Consider the following 21,282-nt stretch of genomic DNA (forward strand, 5'->3'; position numbering starts at 1 on the left):
AAAAAATAACATATATACTGTATTTTAGTCTCTTTTTTATAGTTTTGAAATGCACATGTATTACTGAAAACTGAGCCATTACCATTCTACATGATTTTTATTTTCTTCTAAAATTTCCATATGAGCTAGTTTATTTAAGCAACTAACACCAAGCCAGATAGATTTCACTATGTTGACAAAGGAATACTGACCATTCACACTAAGTTTGTACAATATGACCATCCATTTCCACTTCATATTTCCTGAACTCACCTAATTCCACACGAAGAGGACCTCTGTAGGTAAGAGTTAGAAACCCTTCACTGGATAGATACAGGGTTTTGTCCAATTCCACCAGCCTCACCAACGTCAGATTTTCTGCTTCACATCCAGCAGCTGTTTTGCCATCAATTTTACCACAATCTGGCATGGATCCACAAATGTTTAGCTAGAAGTTTTGAAAACATGTGGACGTACATAGTATTAACTGCAGAAATTAGGTTCACATAGCCATTTCTATATCAGTAAAACTTGCTTGCCAATAACTTTTTCAAACAACATAGTTGTCCTGCAGTCTGGAAATGACAGACGTTTCAACTATAATACAGTAACAATGCTCTCAGTCTCCAGCTTAGAGGGTCCACAAATTCTCCCCACTAGAAGTGCAGGATGTGGTTAAGCAAGTTTATTCTCACACTAAGAAAGAGACTACTATGGTAGTATTTGTGACAGCCTAGGACTACTGATACATGCATATTGCATTAAAAACACTGATATGGACAGATTAAATCCCTTTCTAGGCTTCCCCTATCAATTTCTTCAGCATCAACAGATAAATTGGCAACAGAGTCCATAAGGGCAAAATCATGCATAGCCTGAAAAGCGTGGCTACCTTTTGTTTGCTATGAATCAGAAGTTCAATGCTTTTAAGACCATCTGAGGTGAATGAAGTTATCTTCCATTCCTGCCCTCAAGCACAATGCTCTCCTGCCAACTCATATTTCATAAAAGGACTGAGTCAAAGCTCCACTTGCTCACTAAGCAAGACAAAAAAATGCAAAAACAGCACTCATAAGCAACAGATTGTACAATCAAAATCCTTACCAAGAAGTTCTTCCCACCGCCAGTAGCCATATAGCCTTTTTCAGAAGCTAATGGCTGCAGATTGAACAGAAAGCCAGTGTTTGGATCTCGCACAGAGCAGGACTGGAAAAAAATTTATAACAGAATTATTTTCTCCTTCTGCATTTCTCCCGTTTAAGTTTTACCTCTAACTTTTTACAAGAACCAAAGTAGTGATTTACACATATTCCTAGCCTGCATATCAATCAGCAACTTAATTTGGTCAATTCAAATACAGCTCAGGCAGTAGCAACACTTCATTCAATTCTTTTGCACATTTATTCAGTTCTTTTTGTCCACTGACATTAGCCACATACCATCATATTAATATGGAATTTAACAGATCTATCAGGTTAGCTAAGAGAAAGAAAATTTTAACCGAGGGTTGTTTCCACACTAATGTGTTTGTGTTGAGACCCGTAAAGTAGAAGCAGCTGAGTAGTTTAGCATGAAAAGAGAAAAGTCTCCTTTGATGATCTGTACAAAACAAGGATAATATATACATATACCCTTACATATAGACTCAGTTTGACTAGCAACATTGTAAGGGAATGGAACATTCCATGCTAGAGCAACTAAACTGTTCTCAAGAGAAAGCACCTGAATACTTTGGTCAGAGGTTACACATTTCAGGAACACTTCAAAAAGAAAGCAATAAGGTATCACAAGACTCAATCATGACCTAAGACTTCACTGTACTGAGTTTTCTTCAAAAGTCATTTAAGCACAGTAATCAGGAGTGCTAGAAGAAAAGAGGATGTTGAGACTACAAATACCATTTACATTCTTCCTTTCTCACCTGTGAATCATCTTTTGTTTCCTTGATTGGACAAGCAGCCTCAGTTTCCCATATAAAAGTGGCCACACAATCTAGAATAGCGATAAACCTTGGGCTGCTACTCTGGAAACAGATTGCAGAGAGAAGACCAGAATAAGCGTGATAACCAACACTTTCTCACGTTTGAGATACCACTTGGAAACTGTCAGGTTCTTCTAAAAGACTTCACTACAAATGCACACAATTCCCACCCTGCTTCCCTTGCCCCTATTTATTTTGAAGGTCACCGCTGAAAACTTTGTCTAGTTAAACACTTAACATGTCATCAGGCATTAGCCAAGAACTGAATCAGACATCCAAATATTCAGATTAAATTCAATACTGAATCTAGACAAGCATAATCAGATCTTGCCTCAGTTTAAGCTTTGAAGAGTTTTGGAGTATAATACATAGTCCGTGATTTATTAAAAAAAAGTAAAAGTAAAGTAACAGAAGTCTGCTAGCTGAGGTAACAGGATAACAGGAGAATTAACTATGTACACTTTATTTCAGTGTTTTCGGACAAAAGTAAAGCAGTTCATAACCCCTCAAAGTCACAGATTTTTCACCACACCTCTTGGGCTAAAGAACAGGTGACGGGAGTAAGAACTGCAGACTCACAAAACCAGTGCAAGTCTAAGTCTAATGATCCTCTCAGTCTAAACTTCACTATGTGGAGTTGTATCAGCAAAAACTTCAGATTTAAGAATCCTACAATCAAAAAGTTACAGAGGATGCAGGACCTAAGCCTGAAGATTCACCTTACGATATTCTTCCCCTTAAGAGGATCCACAATATTTGTAAGTAACTCTTCAGTTTTGAGTCCCTGTGTAGTTTTCATGTTAATTATACTAGTCTGAAATATGACTGTCCACCAAGGCTGTTAAGTTTTTATCTAGTTATTACTTAAGATAAAATACTTAGTCCAAGAGACGTTCTTCTCCAGCATCTACATCAGCTTTATTTTTACGTCTGTTTTAAATCCTCAAGAAGTTTCCCTTGTCACGAATCTGCTGTATACTACACATCTTCATGTGGTTTCATGTTAAAGGATGGAAAACCTACTATGATGAAGTAATAACTGAAAGATCATTTGTCCTTACAAGAGTGCCCCTGGAACAGATAAAGTGGATGGTGGTGGTATAAGTAGTTTGCTTTCCATCAGCATTGATGCACACAGAGCCATCTGCATAGGTTAGAGAAACGTGTCCGGGTCTTTCAATTACTAGTCCTTTGCTGGCAACGCCAAGGTTGCTAATAGTGGTGACTTCAGAGTAAGAAACCTAGAAGAAAAGCACGTCAGCAATTCTAAACTCAAGTGAGGAGTTACAGATACAATCAAAAAGAAAATACCTACTACAATATTCTTGTATACAGAAGGTTATGTTGAGAGTTTTGAAAATAACAAAGGTGTAGATACCCCCACATTTCTCTCCCATTCTGTATTCAAGTTTCACATATTTAAGACAACCTACAAAAGAAGGCATGGTTTGATCTTTGTTGTTCTTATTTTTAGTACAATAAGGTGCTCGTAGTGCTTCACAACAGCCATCTTCATCTCATGAGCCACATAGCTTAGGAATTCAGGGAGGCCTATGTCTTGAGCAGTAGTTAGAATTTTACTTGTACAGCTTTCTAAAACACAGTATGTGGAAGCCTCCATGTGTTCTCAGCATTGACCTTAGGGATTCGCCATGCTTAGCAAAGCCTAAAAATCACTAGCAGAAAACAGTAGATGTTGCTACCAAGGTCCAAAGTAATCTTCACTTTTTCTAGATAACTGGTGTCTCCTATTTTTAAGAAGCTACTTTTCGTAGCAGCAACAAACAGAAGAATACACCTCCAAAACAGCTCTGTCCACAGACTTCTGCCTTTTTTAAAAGTTTAACAACTCTGCATTTAGGTTGACACAACGTTCTCACTTCTTACTCCAGTGTCTTGAGCAATGAAGTAATGAAGCCCTTAAGCGTCTCCGTGTGTCAAGTACACAGCCTTATGCAACAAGGACTATCACAAGCACGGGGAACTAGTAATAATTAGCTCAAGTGCCATGATGGCAATGACCAACTTCTTCAACAGTATGGAGGGAAGGTGTTTTAAACAAGGAATTAGGACAGCTTAGTGAGCTTCTAGTTCAACTTTCCCTGCAGCTCTCTCTACTGCAGTCAGGCCTTGGGCAAAGTGTTCATTCAGCCTTTCAGCTGTTATCAGTCCCATGACAAGTTGTTACACTTCAGGGAAACACAGAAGTAGAAACTCATAACCATCACCTCCCTCTTTTTTTTATTTGCTTGGGAACAGCTGCATAATCTACTCCTCAGAGCCAAAAAAAGTTTGGGAGAGATGGGTGGAGGTGACAAAGAATCTTTAAACACATTTTTTCTACAGTTCAATCTAAAACAAGCCAGAAGCAAAATAAAATATCCAGAAGAACAGCCTGTTTCTAAAGCAATGCTAGAAGTCTCTGAGGCCCCAGCAACTCATACAGCAGAGATGTAGTTTGTCTGCCTCTGCAACATAGGGTAAAGAATCATGCATGTTAAACATGACACTGTAAAAATTAAAACTTTAGCCTTTAAAGAGGAGGACAGGAGGTCTACCATTCTGCTATGATTATGCCATCATTATGGACACAGAATACCCTTTTGGACAAGAAGCCAGAATTCATGTGTCTGTCTTGCATACCCCTTAATGTCACTTATGTGGCAAACCAGCTCTGAGCTGGGATGGAAAGGCTACTCACAGAATCATGTCTATATTCCATCTGACAGACAGATGCTCGCCGGTCACATCCTGGGACAGCAATCAATGGTCGACAGACATTTATGTAGTACTTCTTGAGCTCATTTGGTCTTGAATTATCCATGGCATACCAATTTTCACCTCTCTTCTCAGATTTTGCTAATCTGAGCAGGACGAGAAAGTTCTGCTCTAAGTACACATATTTTTCATAGTCTCTTTAGCTTTCTCTGTCAGTCTCAAGAAACAGAGCTACCATAAGATATTTCCAAGTAACTTTTCCCCCTCATGTTTAAGTGCTACAATTAGAAAGAATACTCCTGGGAAGCAGAGCACAGTTGAAAAGGCAGTAAGTTTTTATAAACAAAACCATCCCAAAAGTCAACTTTCATCTTAGGAGGCAAGTCAACTTACTAGAGGGAAATACCGTCTTCATTTCAACATACTTACAGTTAAGACTGTCACAACAGATGAAGTTTCTAGTGCTGTCTGCACAGGAAATCAACTTCATCCAATGCTATCACCCAGAACACTAAACTAGAATAGCCAAGTTATGTTGCATGTTACTTTCTTACCTTGACAAGTCATATTGGTCCATGGTTTTGGGATCAGTCACAACACATTCCACTGGCATTTCAGGACAAGCATATTCAGTGTACCACTTGAAGTTGTAGGTATACTTATCTTCTACCTAAAAATCAGCAGAATAGGTCCGTGAGGCTTTCCACACAGAACACGGTGACTCACTATTCCTTTATATATTAAGCCTATTATTTCCCCTTGGCTTTGGGATATACCTTCTCACACTGATTCGTGTAGGTCTGGCCTGTTATAGAGATTGTCATCTGCTGTGTCATCAAAACTACTCTTTCCCAAAGTAACAGAAGCAGAGCAATGTAACTGCTGTCTGCTGTATTACAGTACACAGTCCTACCACTTGTTACTTTTCAGCCAGTTTGGGTTTTTTCAGCTAGAAATACAAGACAGTCAAAAGCACTAGTAATTACATGGCCCAGAGACTACAGGAAAGTGAAGAGTGAATCCGGAATCCAGATCCAGGCAAACAGCTTACTGTTCAGTGACCAAGGTAAGCTTTATGGCTGCAACAAGAGAAATAACCAGTACTTATAAAGCAGACTAAAAGAAAGTTATTTCCACACATAAAGCTCTCCTTGTACTGACCTAGCAGCAATTATTGCCAGTATTTTTTTATGGATAGCCTTCCTTTATTCGTATAGAACTTTTTACCTGATATTCAGGCTGACCTATTCCAGCATCACAGTCACACAGGAAAGTTATAAGGGTAGATCGCTGTGTTTTCTTCTCATCATTGTATGCTGTACCATTTTTGTAGGTCAACTGAATCAGGCCATCATAATATGAAAGTTTGGAACTGGGCAATCCAAGACTCCAAAACTGATCCTTACTGGAAAAGAAAAAGCGTGTTTTGAGACTGAACAGAATGCAAAATTAATTCTGTCTCTAAGAGAAGTCTTAAAAATAGTAATCACACAGGTAGGTTTATAGAAGATACCATAATAAGATATAATAATTAAATAAGGTTTATTAGACCTAAGTGAGCTGGGATGAATAGGATGCTGCCAAAAGTAAACATAAAACACGAACAGGTGTCATTCTTTGAAAAGGAAAGTATATTGCTTAGATATCCAGACAAGTTTAACACTCCTTTCTCTAAACAAGTGACAAAAACATCAAGTTCTCATTCTCCAAAGTAGAATTCAAACTGCAGACACCCTAATGTTGGGCTCAAACTGGCTTCATTCAACTACTGCACAGGGAAGACCTAGCACTGCACAACAGTTCTCAGCTAGGTGTTTCTTTACTCTGACTTAACACTGGCTCTATCAGACCTAGCTTGATCACCTTCCTCTGGAGAACACTTTTAGGGTCTGCAGTGAACTATCCTTGTCTGGAGAGTAACTCAGAGACAACTCAAGTACAGCATACCTCTGGCAACAGGCTGACCTGGAACCTGAAGTGTACAGATACCATCTCAGTCATAGTTTGTAGAAGATAACAGCAATGATACTGTCAGAGTAGCAGTACACACTGGGCACAGGAGTTTCAGTAATGGAAATCAAAGAATAGTTGAAGTTGGAAAAATCTCCAAGATCATCAAGTCCAATTGTCAACCTAGCACCACCACCACGTTCACTATTACACCACATCCTCAAGTCCATATCCACACATTTTTTGAACACTTCCAGGGATGGCAACTCCACCACTTCCCTGGGCAGCCTGTTTCAATGCTTGACAACTCCTTCCATGAAGAAAATTTTCTTATTATCTAATCTAAACCTCCACTGGCACAACTTGAGGCCATATGGTGCAATACCCAGGCTCTGGGCTCCACCTCTGCATAAGGCAGTCACTACTCCTCCCAAGCACAGCAGTGCTTCTTTAGGCCAGCTCTTGGAATACAGCTGATCCTGAATCTCTGGATTGTAGGCTGTTTTAATACAGCTGTAGCAGTTAATCTACAGCTTACAGGCCCTATGGAAAACATAGGGGGGAGCAATGGGTACATTCCATCTCAAAAGCTAGCTGTAAGCAAGATTACATGTCTGTGCACTTTGCTGGAAATAGGTGGCAGTGTAATTACTGCAAATTACATGTAAATTACCAAAACCTATTACAGGCAGCACAATAATTATTTTGCATGCAAATTGTTCAGTATTGCACACAGACAACATATCATGCAACAAGAGATCTACTACAGACAACAGAACTAGAGTTACTCACCTTTGCGTTACTTGGCATGCTGCTGATTTTGTGTGACACAGTTCATCAGGCACACTGCCACAGATGTTTATGTAAAACAAGTATTCTGTAGTATTAACTATATAGTGTCCGTTTTTCTTGGCCAGAGGTGATAAATCAAAAGAGAAGCCTAATGGGTAAGGAATAAACTTTATCAGTTCAATTTTATCCTGCCATCTCTCACAGGGTTTGATTCTGCCAGTCACACAGCTAATTCACCTCCCACTGAATAAGCCTCTGTCTACGTAATTACTGTTCCAGAAAAAAATGGACATACTAAAAGCATATTTTCTTATAGAGAGAGATTTACTACATAAAATACACATTATACCTATTTTCCTACATATACTAGGGGAATATTATGCTCTTGCTGTTCTGATCTTCCATATGCATGTAAAAAAACCTGTGGGTGCCTAAAATTAGGCTGAACTCACTTTGCTCTTGAGTATCAAAATGACTCAGTGCTGAGGCACAAGTTCTATCCTTCATGACCTTTCAGTTTGCTGAACAGAAATACATACCTGCCTGAGGGTCAGAGACTTGACAGTTATCTCCTTCAGTTTTAGACAGGACACACGCAGCAGCAGTATACCAATCAAATGCATATGAACATTTACTCTCAGACATCAAGATTGGAGCACTTTCTAGATCACCTGGTATCAAAAGAGCAATATGTTACGCATACAGACAGCCAGGCTGCCAATAGGAACTAGGAATTTAAACCCAAGAACACTAGCTTCTCCCCAAGAGCAGACCAAGACTAACTGTTAAAACACCACTGCTCTGAAAATAGAACTAAAATTTTTTTCACAAAGTCTTTGCATCCTCCTCCCCAAAATAAAAGTTTAGTGAAGATGCAGTGCTCAATCTGTTCCTGAGTACTATCACAATATTTGAAAAAATGTCTGCTTTGATACACAAACTTGGTATTTTACTATAAAGTAATCGCTCTATTGAGAAGTAGTGCATAACCTGTTCCTAACAGCCACCACACTTGGAGGTTTCAAATTCCTCAGGCTGAGGTAGAGGAACATAGGTTTATTTCCCTAGGAGATGGTCAAACTAGCAGGCTATTATATCAAGATGAACAACAATAACTTCTGCGTTTCTGCTTTCCATAACTGTCAGCAGTTTAGATACAAACCAAACCTATTGGATACTTTATTGGAAGTTAAAGTATCTGATCTCCATTGAGAACCAGTCTTTCCCATCAAGGGAAAGAAAGTGCTTTGTGCAGCTTCAAAGAGCAGTTGTATAAAAGGTAAATAGAACTAAATACCTACAATTACATTATTATCATCCTAATAAACAAACCATAAGCTTCAAGCTTCTGCTAAGAAAGAGATAAAAGACAAAAGCACATGCTAGTACATAGCACTCATATCTGCGCTTGTTATATGATTTTCAGTTTTTAGTTGGATCAGAGAACAGGATGTGGATGTTCTCACCTGGTCTGCACATTAGCGTGATGACACTTTTGATTTGTTTGTTAGGACCACAGCTGTCTCCATTTGAATAGATAAGTTGAATATTTTCTCCAACCTTTATAGGAGAAGATACAAATGTTCCAAGATTCTTACTCTTGTTTTCTTTATCTGTAAAGACAATAAATACATCACATTCGTTTCTCTGAAAAGAAGTGAAGCTTCGACTATTAAGATAGTAAGCCTTTCCATTCGTCTAGTTATAAAGACAGCCTATCATTAGGAGTGTGTTTTTACCTCACCAAAACCATGCTACAATGCCTGGAGTTCCTTAGTTAGAAAAGGCTACTTGCATTATTTCTTCTAGAGTCTTTGAGAGCACGAAAGAAACATGCTCCTAACTTCTGTTTCCTCATATAACTGAAGGCACTCAGGGCAGCCAACTCCACTTGCAGAGGAAGTGCCAAGCCTTCAGAGCCTTAAAAAAGAATGAACAAAAAAAACTCCAGAAATACCACCAAACAAAACCCCTGACTCACCTACAGAGCAAATAGCAGCACCATCTGGACAGCTGGAAGCTCCTCCTCTCTTCCACACTTTATGGCAGACATTGATGTAGTAATGCTTCCTTTCTAACTCCGAAAAGCTACTGTCCACAGCTTCCCAGTTCTGGGCTAACTCTGAAATACAGAGGGTAGTTAAGAACAGTTCATCTGGTTTAATTGTTCTTGCCTCCCCATGCCAAAATGCCTCTTATTACAGAGGAACCACATCTGTGGGATGACCTCTCCTTCAGAGCATCTCCAGCACACAAAAGCCCTGATCTCAGCTCAGGTTACACCTGTATCTGCTCCATGAAGCCACAGCTGCCAAATCCTGCATTTTCTGAATGGGTCCAAAGGTGTCCCCCTTGCACAAGCCATTGGGCAGGAGCTGCTGAGCCATGGTGAACCATACCTGGCACAGGTTTCCCATAGACCACCATCCCATGGTGGATGCCCCATCCCTGGGAGGTTCAAGGTCAGGCTGGATGGGGCTTTGAGTAACCTGGTCTAGTGGAATCTAGTTGGACTAGATGGTCTTTAAAGGTCCCTTTCAACCCAAATTGTGATGCTGTGAGTTAAAACCACTTAAGATGGCAGCAACCAAGGCAGTCATGGATATGGCTACTTTCACAAGGCACTCATCCTTTTGGGATGAGGGATGCAAAAAACATTGTAGAAATTCACTAAGAACAGCAAAAGCTGACTGATGTTCAGCTAAAGAATTGCACCAGAGATGGCATGTAAACTTAGGACAAAAGTAACTGAAAGCTAATTTTCGTTGCCATACCTGAACTGCGGGTAAGAGGTGACAAGTCATAGTGTTTTCTTTTATCAGTAACTCTGCAAAGGAGATCTTCTTTCTCTTGAATACATGCATATTTTGTATCCCAAGTAAAAAAGTAGGTGCAGTCCACTTCACCAGTGAACACTGGAGTTCCTTTACCATCGTTACCTTAACATTGAAAATAGATAAACAGATGTAAGGGTTCTAGTGGGGGAAAGAGATAAGGAAGGAGATTTAAGGACTAGTAATGAGCAAGGAAGATTAAAAAAACAATTAATTGCTGCACAGGACTTGTGTTTCTGATATTTTACTGTTGGCTGAGAAAAAAAGACTCTTTCATACCTCCATCTTCTCAATCTTCAGTGTAAATTTATACTAGCGGTGCTACTACAAGCACAAAACAATTCTATCAGCCAACAGAAATTAGTGCTTGCTGTAACAATATTTATTTCTTGTGTTTTAACTGTGGCACAAAGCAAGCATTCCTTTGAGCATAAGGTCTACTAGCAAGCACAGAAGTCAAACCCTGAGCAGAGCCACCACAGCTTGTTAAACTCACCTGCTGTTTCATTGCACTCGAAGTTTATGACAGTCATTCTCTGAAAGCCTGAACTACATGCATCCCCGTTTGGATAAGTTAAAGTGAGATCCCCATCAGAGTATCTGAGTAAAAAGCCAGTTTTAGACAGAAACATGGGATCAGACACAATCACACAGTGTTCTTCACATAACAGAAATCACACTCTCGTTTATTCATTAATTTTCTCACTCCAAGGGAAAACAAATGCTTGTTCAACATTAATACTGACACTTCTACTGCAACAAAGGCTTGCATCCACTGAGTTTTCTGGTCACTTTTCATTAATTTCTACAGAGTTCAAAGAATGCTCTAAAGCTACTCTAGGTGTGGTGGAATATGTATTCTCATTAGTTTATTGTGTGGCTATTTTTGCAAGTGAAAGAAGTCCTACTTCCTTCAAGATCACGTGCTTACAGACAAAAATGGAAGATCATATCTAGGTGAATTAATCTCTGCTTCAATCTCATGCCAACTATTGTCCACATATGCCCCTTGAGAATCAGCTTCTTCTGCTGCCACCTGACACAGAAAACTCAAGGCATGCAAGAGGCAGTACAGCACAATCTGCAATTCTGACAAAAAAAGTCAGTGAAAGTCTCTTCCTGTCTAGACAATGGCCTCTGCACACCTCACTGGCTCCTCTAATTGCTAATGCTATCTTGGTATACTTTTGAAGTTTTTCTACCAAAAATGAGCAAAAATACTTGCATTTTGTGTCAAATATTGCTTACATGACAAATAAGAGCATCAAAGCAGGAAACAAAGACCTGTCAAATCAGACTAGTTAGAAGGACTAAAGAGCATTTACACACCTTAGTGTTTGGTTCTGAAATCTTCCTGCCACTTTTTGCTGGTTACTTGAAGGTTTTACTTGGCAAGATGAAATGTATTCTGTGCCGTCCTTGCAGTTACCTGCAGTAGTTTTCCCACATACGTTCAAGTAAAAGTAATACTCCTCCTTGTCATCTTTGGCGACATATGGCGTGACATACTCTGAATAAATGACAAACAGAAAAGTGTTCTAACACGCATCAGAACAGACATGAAACTCCAAATATCTACGGAGGACATTTTTCTTGTCTCTAAACATGGAACCGCAAAACTGGTTAGTAACAACCACAAACAAAAAAGAAAAATAGTGAGCTTACCAGGAAATTGAGTAAGCGGTCTTAAATCAATGGAGATATCATGTTGCTCATTAGTAAGAAGACAGTCCTTACTCTCCAGGTAATCCCTGTGACAGGCATATTCAGTAACCCACTCAATTTCATACCGGCAATTTGTTTTTGCTGTGAGTTTGGGACCTGCACTCTGATATGGAAGTGAACAGAATTTAAGTTATAAGTAGACTTATTTGAAATATAATTGTTAAAGCAATAGTGTCACATTCCTTTAGGATCAGTAACAACTACTTCACCTGTAAATTGCTTAAGATGTGCAAACATTGTTTCTAACCTCTCAGAAACAGCTGCTGAGAAAAAAATAAAACAGGTTTTATAAATGATGTGGCAAACTAGTTGAAGTCTAAACAGAAGTATGGGGCATTAGCAGATGGACAGCAGAAGTAACAGTGCTTTAAAAAGCACTTTTACTTAATGTGGTGGGAAAAGTGGAGATGTGAGCCCAAATGGCTAAGCACAGCTTGGATTGCCTGGATTGTGTTTGCCTCAGAGAAGTCCACAATGGGGGGAGCAGAGATCAAGTGTTCTCTGAAGGCAAAGCAGACTTTTAGACCCTGGTGTTTTAGCAACTTTGATTCCCTCGGTCCAAATCAAGACTGAAAGACATTTGAGAACTCTTCAACCAACACTTCTGTCAGATGAGTTTTCTATAGAGAAATATTTTTGCACATCCTGGGAGAAGCAGTTTTCCTCGCTTTGAAGTGAAACATTAGAAATCCACTTTGTATCATAAATCTGTCTTTCTGCCATCCACTAGAACAACTGGCAGATACACAGCTATGTATGAGGTAAGTTACAGGCACAAGTATCATTAGTAATACTACCATACTACAAGTGTGCATAGCTGTAGCAAGGCATTACAAAGTCACAGTAGACAAGAGCCTATGGTTTGTTTCTGCAGCAATGAGGATGAAGTATGGTACCTATCCAGGTCAGATGATGGACAGAACATTAAACCAAGAATTAGTTAGACAAGAGTTCCTCCTTCACTAAACTGCAACAAAAAGCATCACTGTATGAAATGGCAGACCATTAGCAATAGTCACTTTGGCCCAATTCAAGCTATGTAAATTGCTGAAATTACCCAGCATCACAACAAAGTGATCATCATACTGCACTGAAGCTAGGCTAAAACAATGTCCTGCAAAAATTGAGTTGTGGCTTAACACTAAAGATTTTACTTTACATTAAAAAAGAATTCAGGAGGCTGCTCAGTGACTTTTGCTATGCAATAACACTTACTAGCTTTTCTTTTTCCCCTGAGGAAGGACGGATTAATAAAGAAGCGTTGCACGCAACAGCTATAAGCTATAAGATTTCACACTCTTCATAATCTACAAGCCATGAATATTTATGTTTTCCTCAACCCTGAATTAAAATGAAAGATAAAAATGCACACAAAAGTCAAACAGTTAAACAGCAAAGTTACCTCTTCTCCCCTCTTTGATGGACAAACAAAAGTGATTGTCACTGCTGGGTTATGGCCTAGGCAGAAGTCTGGCTTTTCTTCATCACTATATATTTTCTCATAACTCAATACCAGCCTAGAAATAGAAAACAACAAACCAAAAAAACCAATTAAGACACTGTGAACTGTACAGAAGAAGGCTATTTGCCCATTCCCTGATAGATACTCAGGAAGAACATACCAAAGTAGCCCTGCTCCTGAAAGCAACTTTTATGGGGGTTCTCATTCCTTCAGTCTTACAGTTAACAAAAAACAAAGACTCAAACAGTTCCAGCAAAATTACTTAATACAGTATCCTCTTGCACCCCAGTTAAGACTGTGCTGAATGCCTTTTAACACACATTGTAGCAAGAATTTAGCTGACAGTCACAAGAACACTCTCAGCTTTCTGCTCAAACTGCTGGAGAGGAGACTTGGTAAACAGTCTTGCAGCTTTTGAAAGTAATAACCACTCCGGTTTACCACATTCCTACACTTTAGCACCTCTGTATGTATAAACTCTTTCCATTCTACCCCCAGAATTAAGAGCAAGATGAACCCATCAGCAAATTGAGAGGAGCAAGGCAACTGGATCAGATCAAGTGAGGCAGGAGAATGAAACATGATAATTATCTGACAAGGAAAGACAAAGAGCAAGGCGACTTGTCTGAGAGAGCAAGGAGATCAACACAACTTTCCAACTAAACATTTATGTTCTATACAGTTTAACAGGCAGAAAGCTCGCAGAAGGGTGACAGTCTGGCTTCAGGTTAGCCACACCTTCAACTGGCCTTTCTATACCTGAGGACACAGATATATTCCTCAAGCAATGAAGAGCTTTTTAATTCTAAAGGGGAATAAGATAAAGTCTGCTTGTCAGGCACTTTTGTAGAGTACTAGTTGCATTTAATATTAGAATAAGGTTGTGCTTGCTCAGATATAAGCTTCTGCTTTGGTACAGAACATGTCAGCCACTTGGTTGTAGGGTTTTTCACCCAGCATGAAACAAGGACTAACAATTTCATCTGTAAATTAAAATAAAACCCTCAACCTTATCACAGACAGGTCAGAACCTCTGGCCTCCCTATTATTTGTTTATTCTGCTTGTTTTCTTCAGCTTGCATCTGAGATAAAACAGTACTGCAGCAGTCGATGGGGTACTATTGACCCTACAGACAAGGTAAGCGGGCTCAGATGACCCAAAGATCACAAAGATCAGCATGCTAAGTAAGTCCCCTGAGCCACATTGGATTGAGTGCTTTTTTGGCTGGGTTTTTTTGTTTGCTTGTGATTTGGTTTTGTTGCAGTTTTGTTTTTATTTCAAATTTATTTCCAGCAGAAAAGGCAGCAAGCAGAACAGAAGCAGCAACAAGGAAACAGTTTTTTGTAGTCCCAGCTTTGCAACCACCAGGATAATAAGCCTTGCATTGTTTATCAATTTCTTCTGTTAAGAACTCATTAATGCAAAAGACACAGAAGGGCAACATCTGGTCCTATTCTCAACTTTTAAAGTACTTCTGGGCAGCAGAGCGACTCAAGTGCAGTGCATAAAACCACTGGGAGCCAAACACATTTACCCTGTGGGCCCTCAGACAGCAGGCAGACAGGGTCAAATCTCACTCTGCTGCTTGTGGGCAGAGAACACCAGTTCTACACTCAGTTGTGTAGTCTCGCAACGAAGGAGAAACTTTGATCTGTTATAGCAGTACAACAGAAGGCCTGAAAAAGACTGTTCTGACAGTATCTGAACAATTTTTTCCCACCAATGCTTCAGCACTGGAGCGGTATTACTGTTAAGTTTTAGAAGACTCATCTGTTAGCAAGAATATTGTTTCCAGCTCAGATGACTGAGAAGTGTCCACAGTAGTATCACCACAAAAATTACATACCTGTCTTTGCCGTGGAGTTTCAGCTGTTCCTTTGGATGACCAACATCATATGCCTGACCTTTGTGTAACAAGCAAGCAGCACTGCCCACAGGGCAGTTCTTGGTCTCTCCACTTGAACTTCCTGGTTATAGAACATAGAAAATAGATTATAAAACTCAGTTTCTAAGCCCTGCTCTACCACCTGAAATATCCTGCCACTTTATTTGTGGGTTTACTTATCATTCATTGCTTTACCTTGTTTAAAAGTACTTTTAAAAAATGGGCTACATGAAAATGTGAGACTGACAAAACTAAACCTGGAATGCTTATGTTCATGCTGCCCCAGTTTTGGACAGCAAATTCATCCTTTGTGCCAAAGTAGCTGCAGTTAGTTGCTTGTACAGATGCTGGATACATAGGGCTTTGAAAACTTCTAGAAGCATGCAAAGTATTTCTTTTTTGTTTTTCCCCTCACAACACTAAAATGATACAATTGACAGGTAACCCCTCCTCAAAGGGAAGGCTCTTTTCCTTCTTTGGTTCTTATAAGTCATCTGATTCAAACCTGACAGCAAAAAGTTTCAGATTAGTGGGATGTTTAAGAGAATACATCTGTCACTAGAACTAGAAGTACAAAACCCTTAACAGGGGCAACAAAATACCTATTTAACTGCAGAGTAAAAAGCACAGTGGAAGTACACAGATAAACTAGCCTTTTCAGCAAGTTTCAAATACATGATTTTGCTGGTTTAATTCGTTATGTATACAGCTCTCAACTGATATCAAAATGCTAGCTCTCCACCAGTACTTATGCAAGCACCTAAACAGTATTAGAGATGCACCTCAGGACATTCATCAGGAACTGAGCAACAACCTGGAGTCAAATGTACTAGATTTAGAGCGCATGAAGCCCTATGAACCATACTGGTTCTACTTGGCAGCAAACAGACACAGATACAAGATAAGCTGCGCTCTTCCACTCAGTCCAGTGTAAGTCACTTTTTCTAACAGTACCTGCCTATTCAGAAGGGGTGTATCTCTGATCACCTCAATACTTGGGGAGTAAGACTTGGCTTCACAGAAAGCAGCCTTCAAATCATCAAAAGTAGCTTGAACAAATAGTGTAAGTCTTAAAATACTGATCCTTGGACATAGGACAACCTTAATAGAGACCCTGGTAGAGAGCCACACTACAAGGAAGTTGTTATACACTGACAGGTGACACAAGCAAGCATTCACACCTAAGTCCCTGCAGATGTTTATGAACAAGGAATCATCATCAGAATCATCCACCAAGTAGTGCCCTGAAACTTGGATGAGAGGATTCAAGTCATGTTTCTTCAAATCTTCATCAAACACATAGCAAGGGACCTAGAAAACAACAAAAAATTACAGGAAAACTATGCTACACAAGTAGGGAGAAGTTATGAACAGGCATATACGAAGCCCCGATAGTATGTGGAAAAGGTTTTTACTTCTGGAAGTTCAAAGTTAGACATGCTGACTTAAAATCAGGCATCCGAAGTTAGACTGTTTTGCTCTAGCTTTTATAAGAGTTTTACCATAAACAACCATCCTGTGTGCAGAAAATGTTGAAGAGTTATTTAAAATTCTCAGCTCTGCCAACCTCAACGTATATGCTTTATATACCTATATATACAAACCTATATATAAACATAGGTTTATGAAGTTGTTGGGATTAATTTGGGGTAGGGGCAGGAAGTTAAAGTCATCCAATATGTGAAGAGTAACTTCTGCATGGATAGTACATAGATTACCTCTTTCACAGGTTTAAACAAGTCTTTCTTGCAAGCCACAAAGGTCCTCCATTCAAAATAGTGCACACACTCTGTTGCTGTTACAAACTCAGGGGTACCCTATTTAAAGAGGGAAAAATCCAAGTTTGAAAAACAGACTTCACTTTTATTTTACAGTAAGAGGACAATAAGAAGTTCATTCAAGAGATTAAGAAAAAAATGAGCACGCCACAGAACAAGGCATACAGTTTCTTAATAGCATTTGCTAACAGCAAATTGTTATTTAACAGCCTTTTTTTGGAAACTCAGGAAGATGGACGATGCCAAATCCTTAGCCTGCATATGCACCAATACTCAAATTAATGTGTGCCAGTCGTAACATGCAGTAACTGCACTACATCTTTTAGAAGTGCTCACGATGCCAATTCGTAGTGGTAGAAGCATCAGTCACATCTACTTACTAAAAAGGAAAACACCAATAGAATTGCATATAAGTATGTGAACACAGCAAGACAATGCATGTTTACCATGTTCCCTCTCTTTTAGCCCACAAAAACAACTGATTAGCAGCCTCTTCTGCTACACAGAAAGAACACCTCTGATCTCATCTACTTATTTTTACAGGCTCATGTTATACACATTTTTATATATCTCAAGATGGCAGTTGTGCCATGGTTCAGGACTTCATGTTCAACTCAACAGCTCTACTTCAGAGAAAAGAAAACAATCAAATTTTTCACTTTGCCTTCCATCACCTCAGCTAGAAGCACTTCAGCATGTTTAAACTGATTGCCTCTCCATTTAACCCTGCCATAAAAGGCGAGGAAAGAAGTTGTTCCAGACACTCTTACAAAATCATTTTACTAGGTCATGTGAAGAACAGGTACTAGAACTAAGCTACCTAAAAAACAAGCCTGAAGATTATGATCTGGTGTTACAGCTGAAGTTGAGCAATAATTTTTAATTTAGTTTAGAGAATCATGTGCTAAAACAGAACAGGAAGCATTTAAATCTCTGTTGCACTGGCACTTTGTTTGAATTGGCTAGATTTCCAAGAGAGGGTGTGCAATAGCACTGTCAGTGCCAACAGCAGCACTAATAAATACTTCTCTCTGGTACATAAACATGTAAACTGATCACAGCCTGTACAGAAAACCAAGCTGTGCTATCTCTTAAGCATGTGGGGGGTGTAACTCCAAAGTGAGCTGCATAAACACACACCCCTAGAAAGTTTTCAGGGATCTCCAATCACATCAAGCAGATTCTCACAAACAACTACTTCCTCAGAAGCTCAGCTGGATCTATAAGCACTGTTAGTTCAACAACGTAAAGACAAAACCTAACACTCACTGTTGTCAACTATGCTGACCCACAACAGAGGTCAGCCATTTTCCTCAATGCTGTTCCATTAAACAGTCATGTTAGGGTCCACAGCTGAGGCAGAGCCAACATTTAAACAACAGCTCACATTGTTATGGCACCCTGTACACTGTTGACTCATTCCTCCATATTACGCTAATAAACTACTACAATGCAATCCCCGTAAAAACATTAGCCCATGATCAGAGCTAAACTCTAGATCTGCAACTATTTTCTACTGGGACTGAATTTTGAAAGTCCAAGTAAATCATGACCTTAACACTAAAACATAACTGGCTTTTCTTTAAAGCTAGGAAGTTCAGTAATTAGTACATCCAAAAATACAGCAAGTCTCCCTAAAAAGCAAGTTAGAATTACCTTCTATTTCCATTGAAGAGCAGAGGATTTAGACTTACCAGTGTTTTCCCACACAGGAAGTTAATATTGCTTTGAATTTGGTGTTTACTGCCTTGCTGCAAGCAGTCACGTGTAGTGTTGAGCTCCAGAAGACTTTCAGAAACACTCAGCAAGCCTAAGTCACCTAGGGTTTAAAAATGGAGGGGAAAAAAAAGAAAGGGTGTTATCATAATATAATAGCTTCACAGAAGCTCAACAGACAGGGGCTAATTTCAAGCACAAGGTATACAGACATACCAGTCTAGCTGAAGACAATGCAACCGAGGATGATCCTTGTGGTTCTTCCAATTTGAAAGCTTGGATCCAAGTTAAGATAGTGTTTGAATCTAATCACACTCCTACCTTTTAGCAAACACTTGCAATCTTAAGCAGTACAACAGCAGGTGCTACTACAAACTAGTCACTGCCTTAGGAACAAGGGCTACAGGACTCCAACAGAAAGCTGTTACCAACTAGTTTCAAGCACAGTTCACTCCTTCCTCCTACCAGCTTCTATTTATCAGCTTCTCAGCCTTTATGCCATTTATACAAATAGCATTGGTACAAGATGAGAAAGAGTCTATCAGAGTGCCTTGGCTTGGAAGGGACCTTTCTGCAATGAGCAGGGAAATCTTCAACTATTTCAGTGCTTAGAGCCCTGTCCAGTCCAACCTTGAACACTTTCAGGGATGGGGCATCTACAACCTTTCTGGACAACCTGTTCCAATGCCTCACCACCCTCATCCTAAAAAATTTCTTCCTTATGCATAGTCTGAATCTGCCCTCCTTTGGTTTAAAATTATTACCTCCTGTTTTATCACTACAGGCCCTGCTAAGTCAGTCCTCATTCTTCTTACAAATCCCCTATAAAAACTGGATGGCTGCAATGAGATCTCCCTGGAGTCTTCTCTTCTCCAAGCTAAACAACCTCAACTCTGTCTTCATAGGAGAGATGCTCCAGTCCTCCTTTGTGAGCCTCCTCTGGACCCACTCCTGCAGGTCCACGTCTTTCCTATGCTGAGGACCCCAGAGCCAGAGGCAGTTCTCCAGGTGGGGTCTCATCAGAGCAAAGAAGAGGGGCAGAACCACCTCCCTCAACCTGCTGCCCACACTGCTTTTGATACAGCTGGCTTTCTGGGCTGTGAGTGCACATTGCTGGCTCTACTTAATCTTAAGTCTACTTAACAAAGAACCCACTGATGCCTCGGGACTGGCACTGCCTGCAGACAAACCCAGCACATATCTATTGCCTCGGTGCAAATCCCCTCCATTTCCCATTCCCTTTAGCACAGTTTGTGTGCTGCATGAAGACTGGGGTCAGTGCTGCATCACTGCATATTCCTCTCCTCCACAGCACTTGACGTGAAGGGGAAAGGTGGAGCACATTTCAAGTCATGATGAGCACCAGCTCAGGCCAGTGAAATGTTCCTGCTCAAACCTATTTTGGTTAGTATTAAACACCAAGTCCTTTTAGATCGTACATGGTAACTCCAGCCTGTCTACTTTTTTTGATAGCTGGATTTTAATTCTTCAAAGACATTGGCTTAAACTATAGAGAACACCATAAAACGCATTTACCAGCTTCCCCCTTTCCATTTTTGTTTATGTCTACACTAAGGAGAAAGCCAGTCAAATCTGTAATCATTGCAGATAGCAGCTTTGCACCTAGGCCAAATGTTTCATCCTAAAAACACTTGTTGGAGCTTTGCCCAGCCTGTTATCCCCTTATGGAAGGCAAGCAAAACTATACTGCATCCAAGTAATATAGTCTTAAAATTAAAAGAAGTCAGAAAACTGGGCAGAAAGATGATACATGTGGTTTCTACCTTTTATATTTCCTGTGTTATCAAAAGGCCATCTTCAGGTTTTATGAGTTCCAGCACTGATGCTAGCCAAGGTACCATGCAGCTCTCTTAAACCTAAGAGCTACATATCACTTTGAGAGCTGCCACTCCCTGCATGGATGATATTTAAAAACAAAACAATTGTTTGCAGTGACTTTTTTTTCTGAAAGAACAAACAGAACTAATTAAGCCCATATTTGAAGAAAGCTTACAACTTTAAGTTTATAAGCTGACAAATTGCCCTTCTCCCAAATCAAAGTCCTTTACTTGTACCCCAAAGCTGAGTACAGCTAATCTCATACCATCTGGATTGCTTGAAGATAAATATGTGGGTTTAGCTGTCTTAAATAACTGGAATCTACACTCAGAATTTACACTGGCCTAGCCCTGGATCAAAGAGATTCTTCTTCTCAATAAGAGTGACGTTTTTAATTTTTTAACAAGTAAGAAGCTTGATAATCCATTAGCATGATTTAAACCCAGTGTGATGATGATGAAGCTCCAATGCAACTAGAGGTAGTATGAAGAAGCATGGCAGGCATCACTAATAAGCCTCAGACAATCATGAGCAAGAACAAAACTAAGACAATTTGACCAAAAAAACAAAGCAAAATTCATTGACAATGTTAACTGCACTGCCTTGATTTCTTAATTTATTG

The 21,282-nt window shown here is 39.6% G+C and overlaps 1 protein-coding gene across 1 annotated transcript in view; it reads right to left on the reverse strand.

Annotated features, from left to right (window-relative positions):
* Nucleotides 1–21,282, reverse strand: part of IGF2R (insulin like growth factor 2 receptor) — a 57,649-nt gene that overhangs the window by 26,764 nt on the left and 9,603 nt on the right. The window contains exons 3-22 of the mRNA XM_039380800.1: nt 18,800–18,924; nt 17,046–17,144; nt 16,509–16,638; nt 15,289–15,409; nt 13,382–13,496; nt 11,920–12,082; nt 11,584–11,764; nt 10,751–10,854; nt 10,195–10,359; nt 9,402–9,542; nt 8,887–9,033; nt 7,960–8,091; nt 7,421–7,568; nt 5,906–6,083; nt 5,233–5,348; nt 4,662–4,824; nt 3,022–3,201; nt 1,901–2,002; nt 1,084–1,185; nt 253–427 (exon numbers count right to left, since the gene is read on the reverse strand). Coding sequence (XP_039236734.1) covers nt 253–427; nt 1,084–1,185; nt 1,901–2,002; nt 3,022–3,201; nt 4,662–4,824; nt 5,233–5,348; nt 5,906–6,083; nt 7,421–7,568; nt 7,960–8,091; nt 8,887–9,033; nt 9,402–9,542; nt 10,195–10,359; nt 10,751–10,854; nt 11,584–11,764; nt 11,920–12,082; nt 13,382–13,496; nt 15,289–15,409; nt 16,509–16,638; nt 17,046–17,144; nt 18,800–18,924 — 2,787 coding nt within the window. The remainder of the gene's footprint in view (nt 1–252; nt 428–1,083; nt 1,186–1,900; nt 2,003–3,021; nt 3,202–4,661; nt 4,825–5,232; nt 5,349–5,905; nt 6,084–7,420; nt 7,569–7,959; nt 8,092–8,886; nt 9,034–9,401; nt 9,543–10,194; nt 10,360–10,750; nt 10,855–11,583; nt 11,765–11,919; nt 12,083–13,381; nt 13,497–15,288; nt 15,410–16,508; nt 16,639–17,045; nt 17,145–18,799; nt 18,925–21,282) is intronic.

The sequence above is a fragment of the Pipra filicauda genome, unplaced genomic scaffold, assembly GCF_003945595.2.
Source record: "Pipra filicauda isolate LSUMZ 115617 unplaced genomic scaffold, ASM394559v2 scaffold202_size1376763_pilon, whole genome shotgun sequence".
In the NCBI taxonomy this organism is placed as follows: domain Eukaryota; kingdom Metazoa; phylum Chordata; class Aves; order Passeriformes; family Pipridae; genus Pipra; species Pipra filicauda.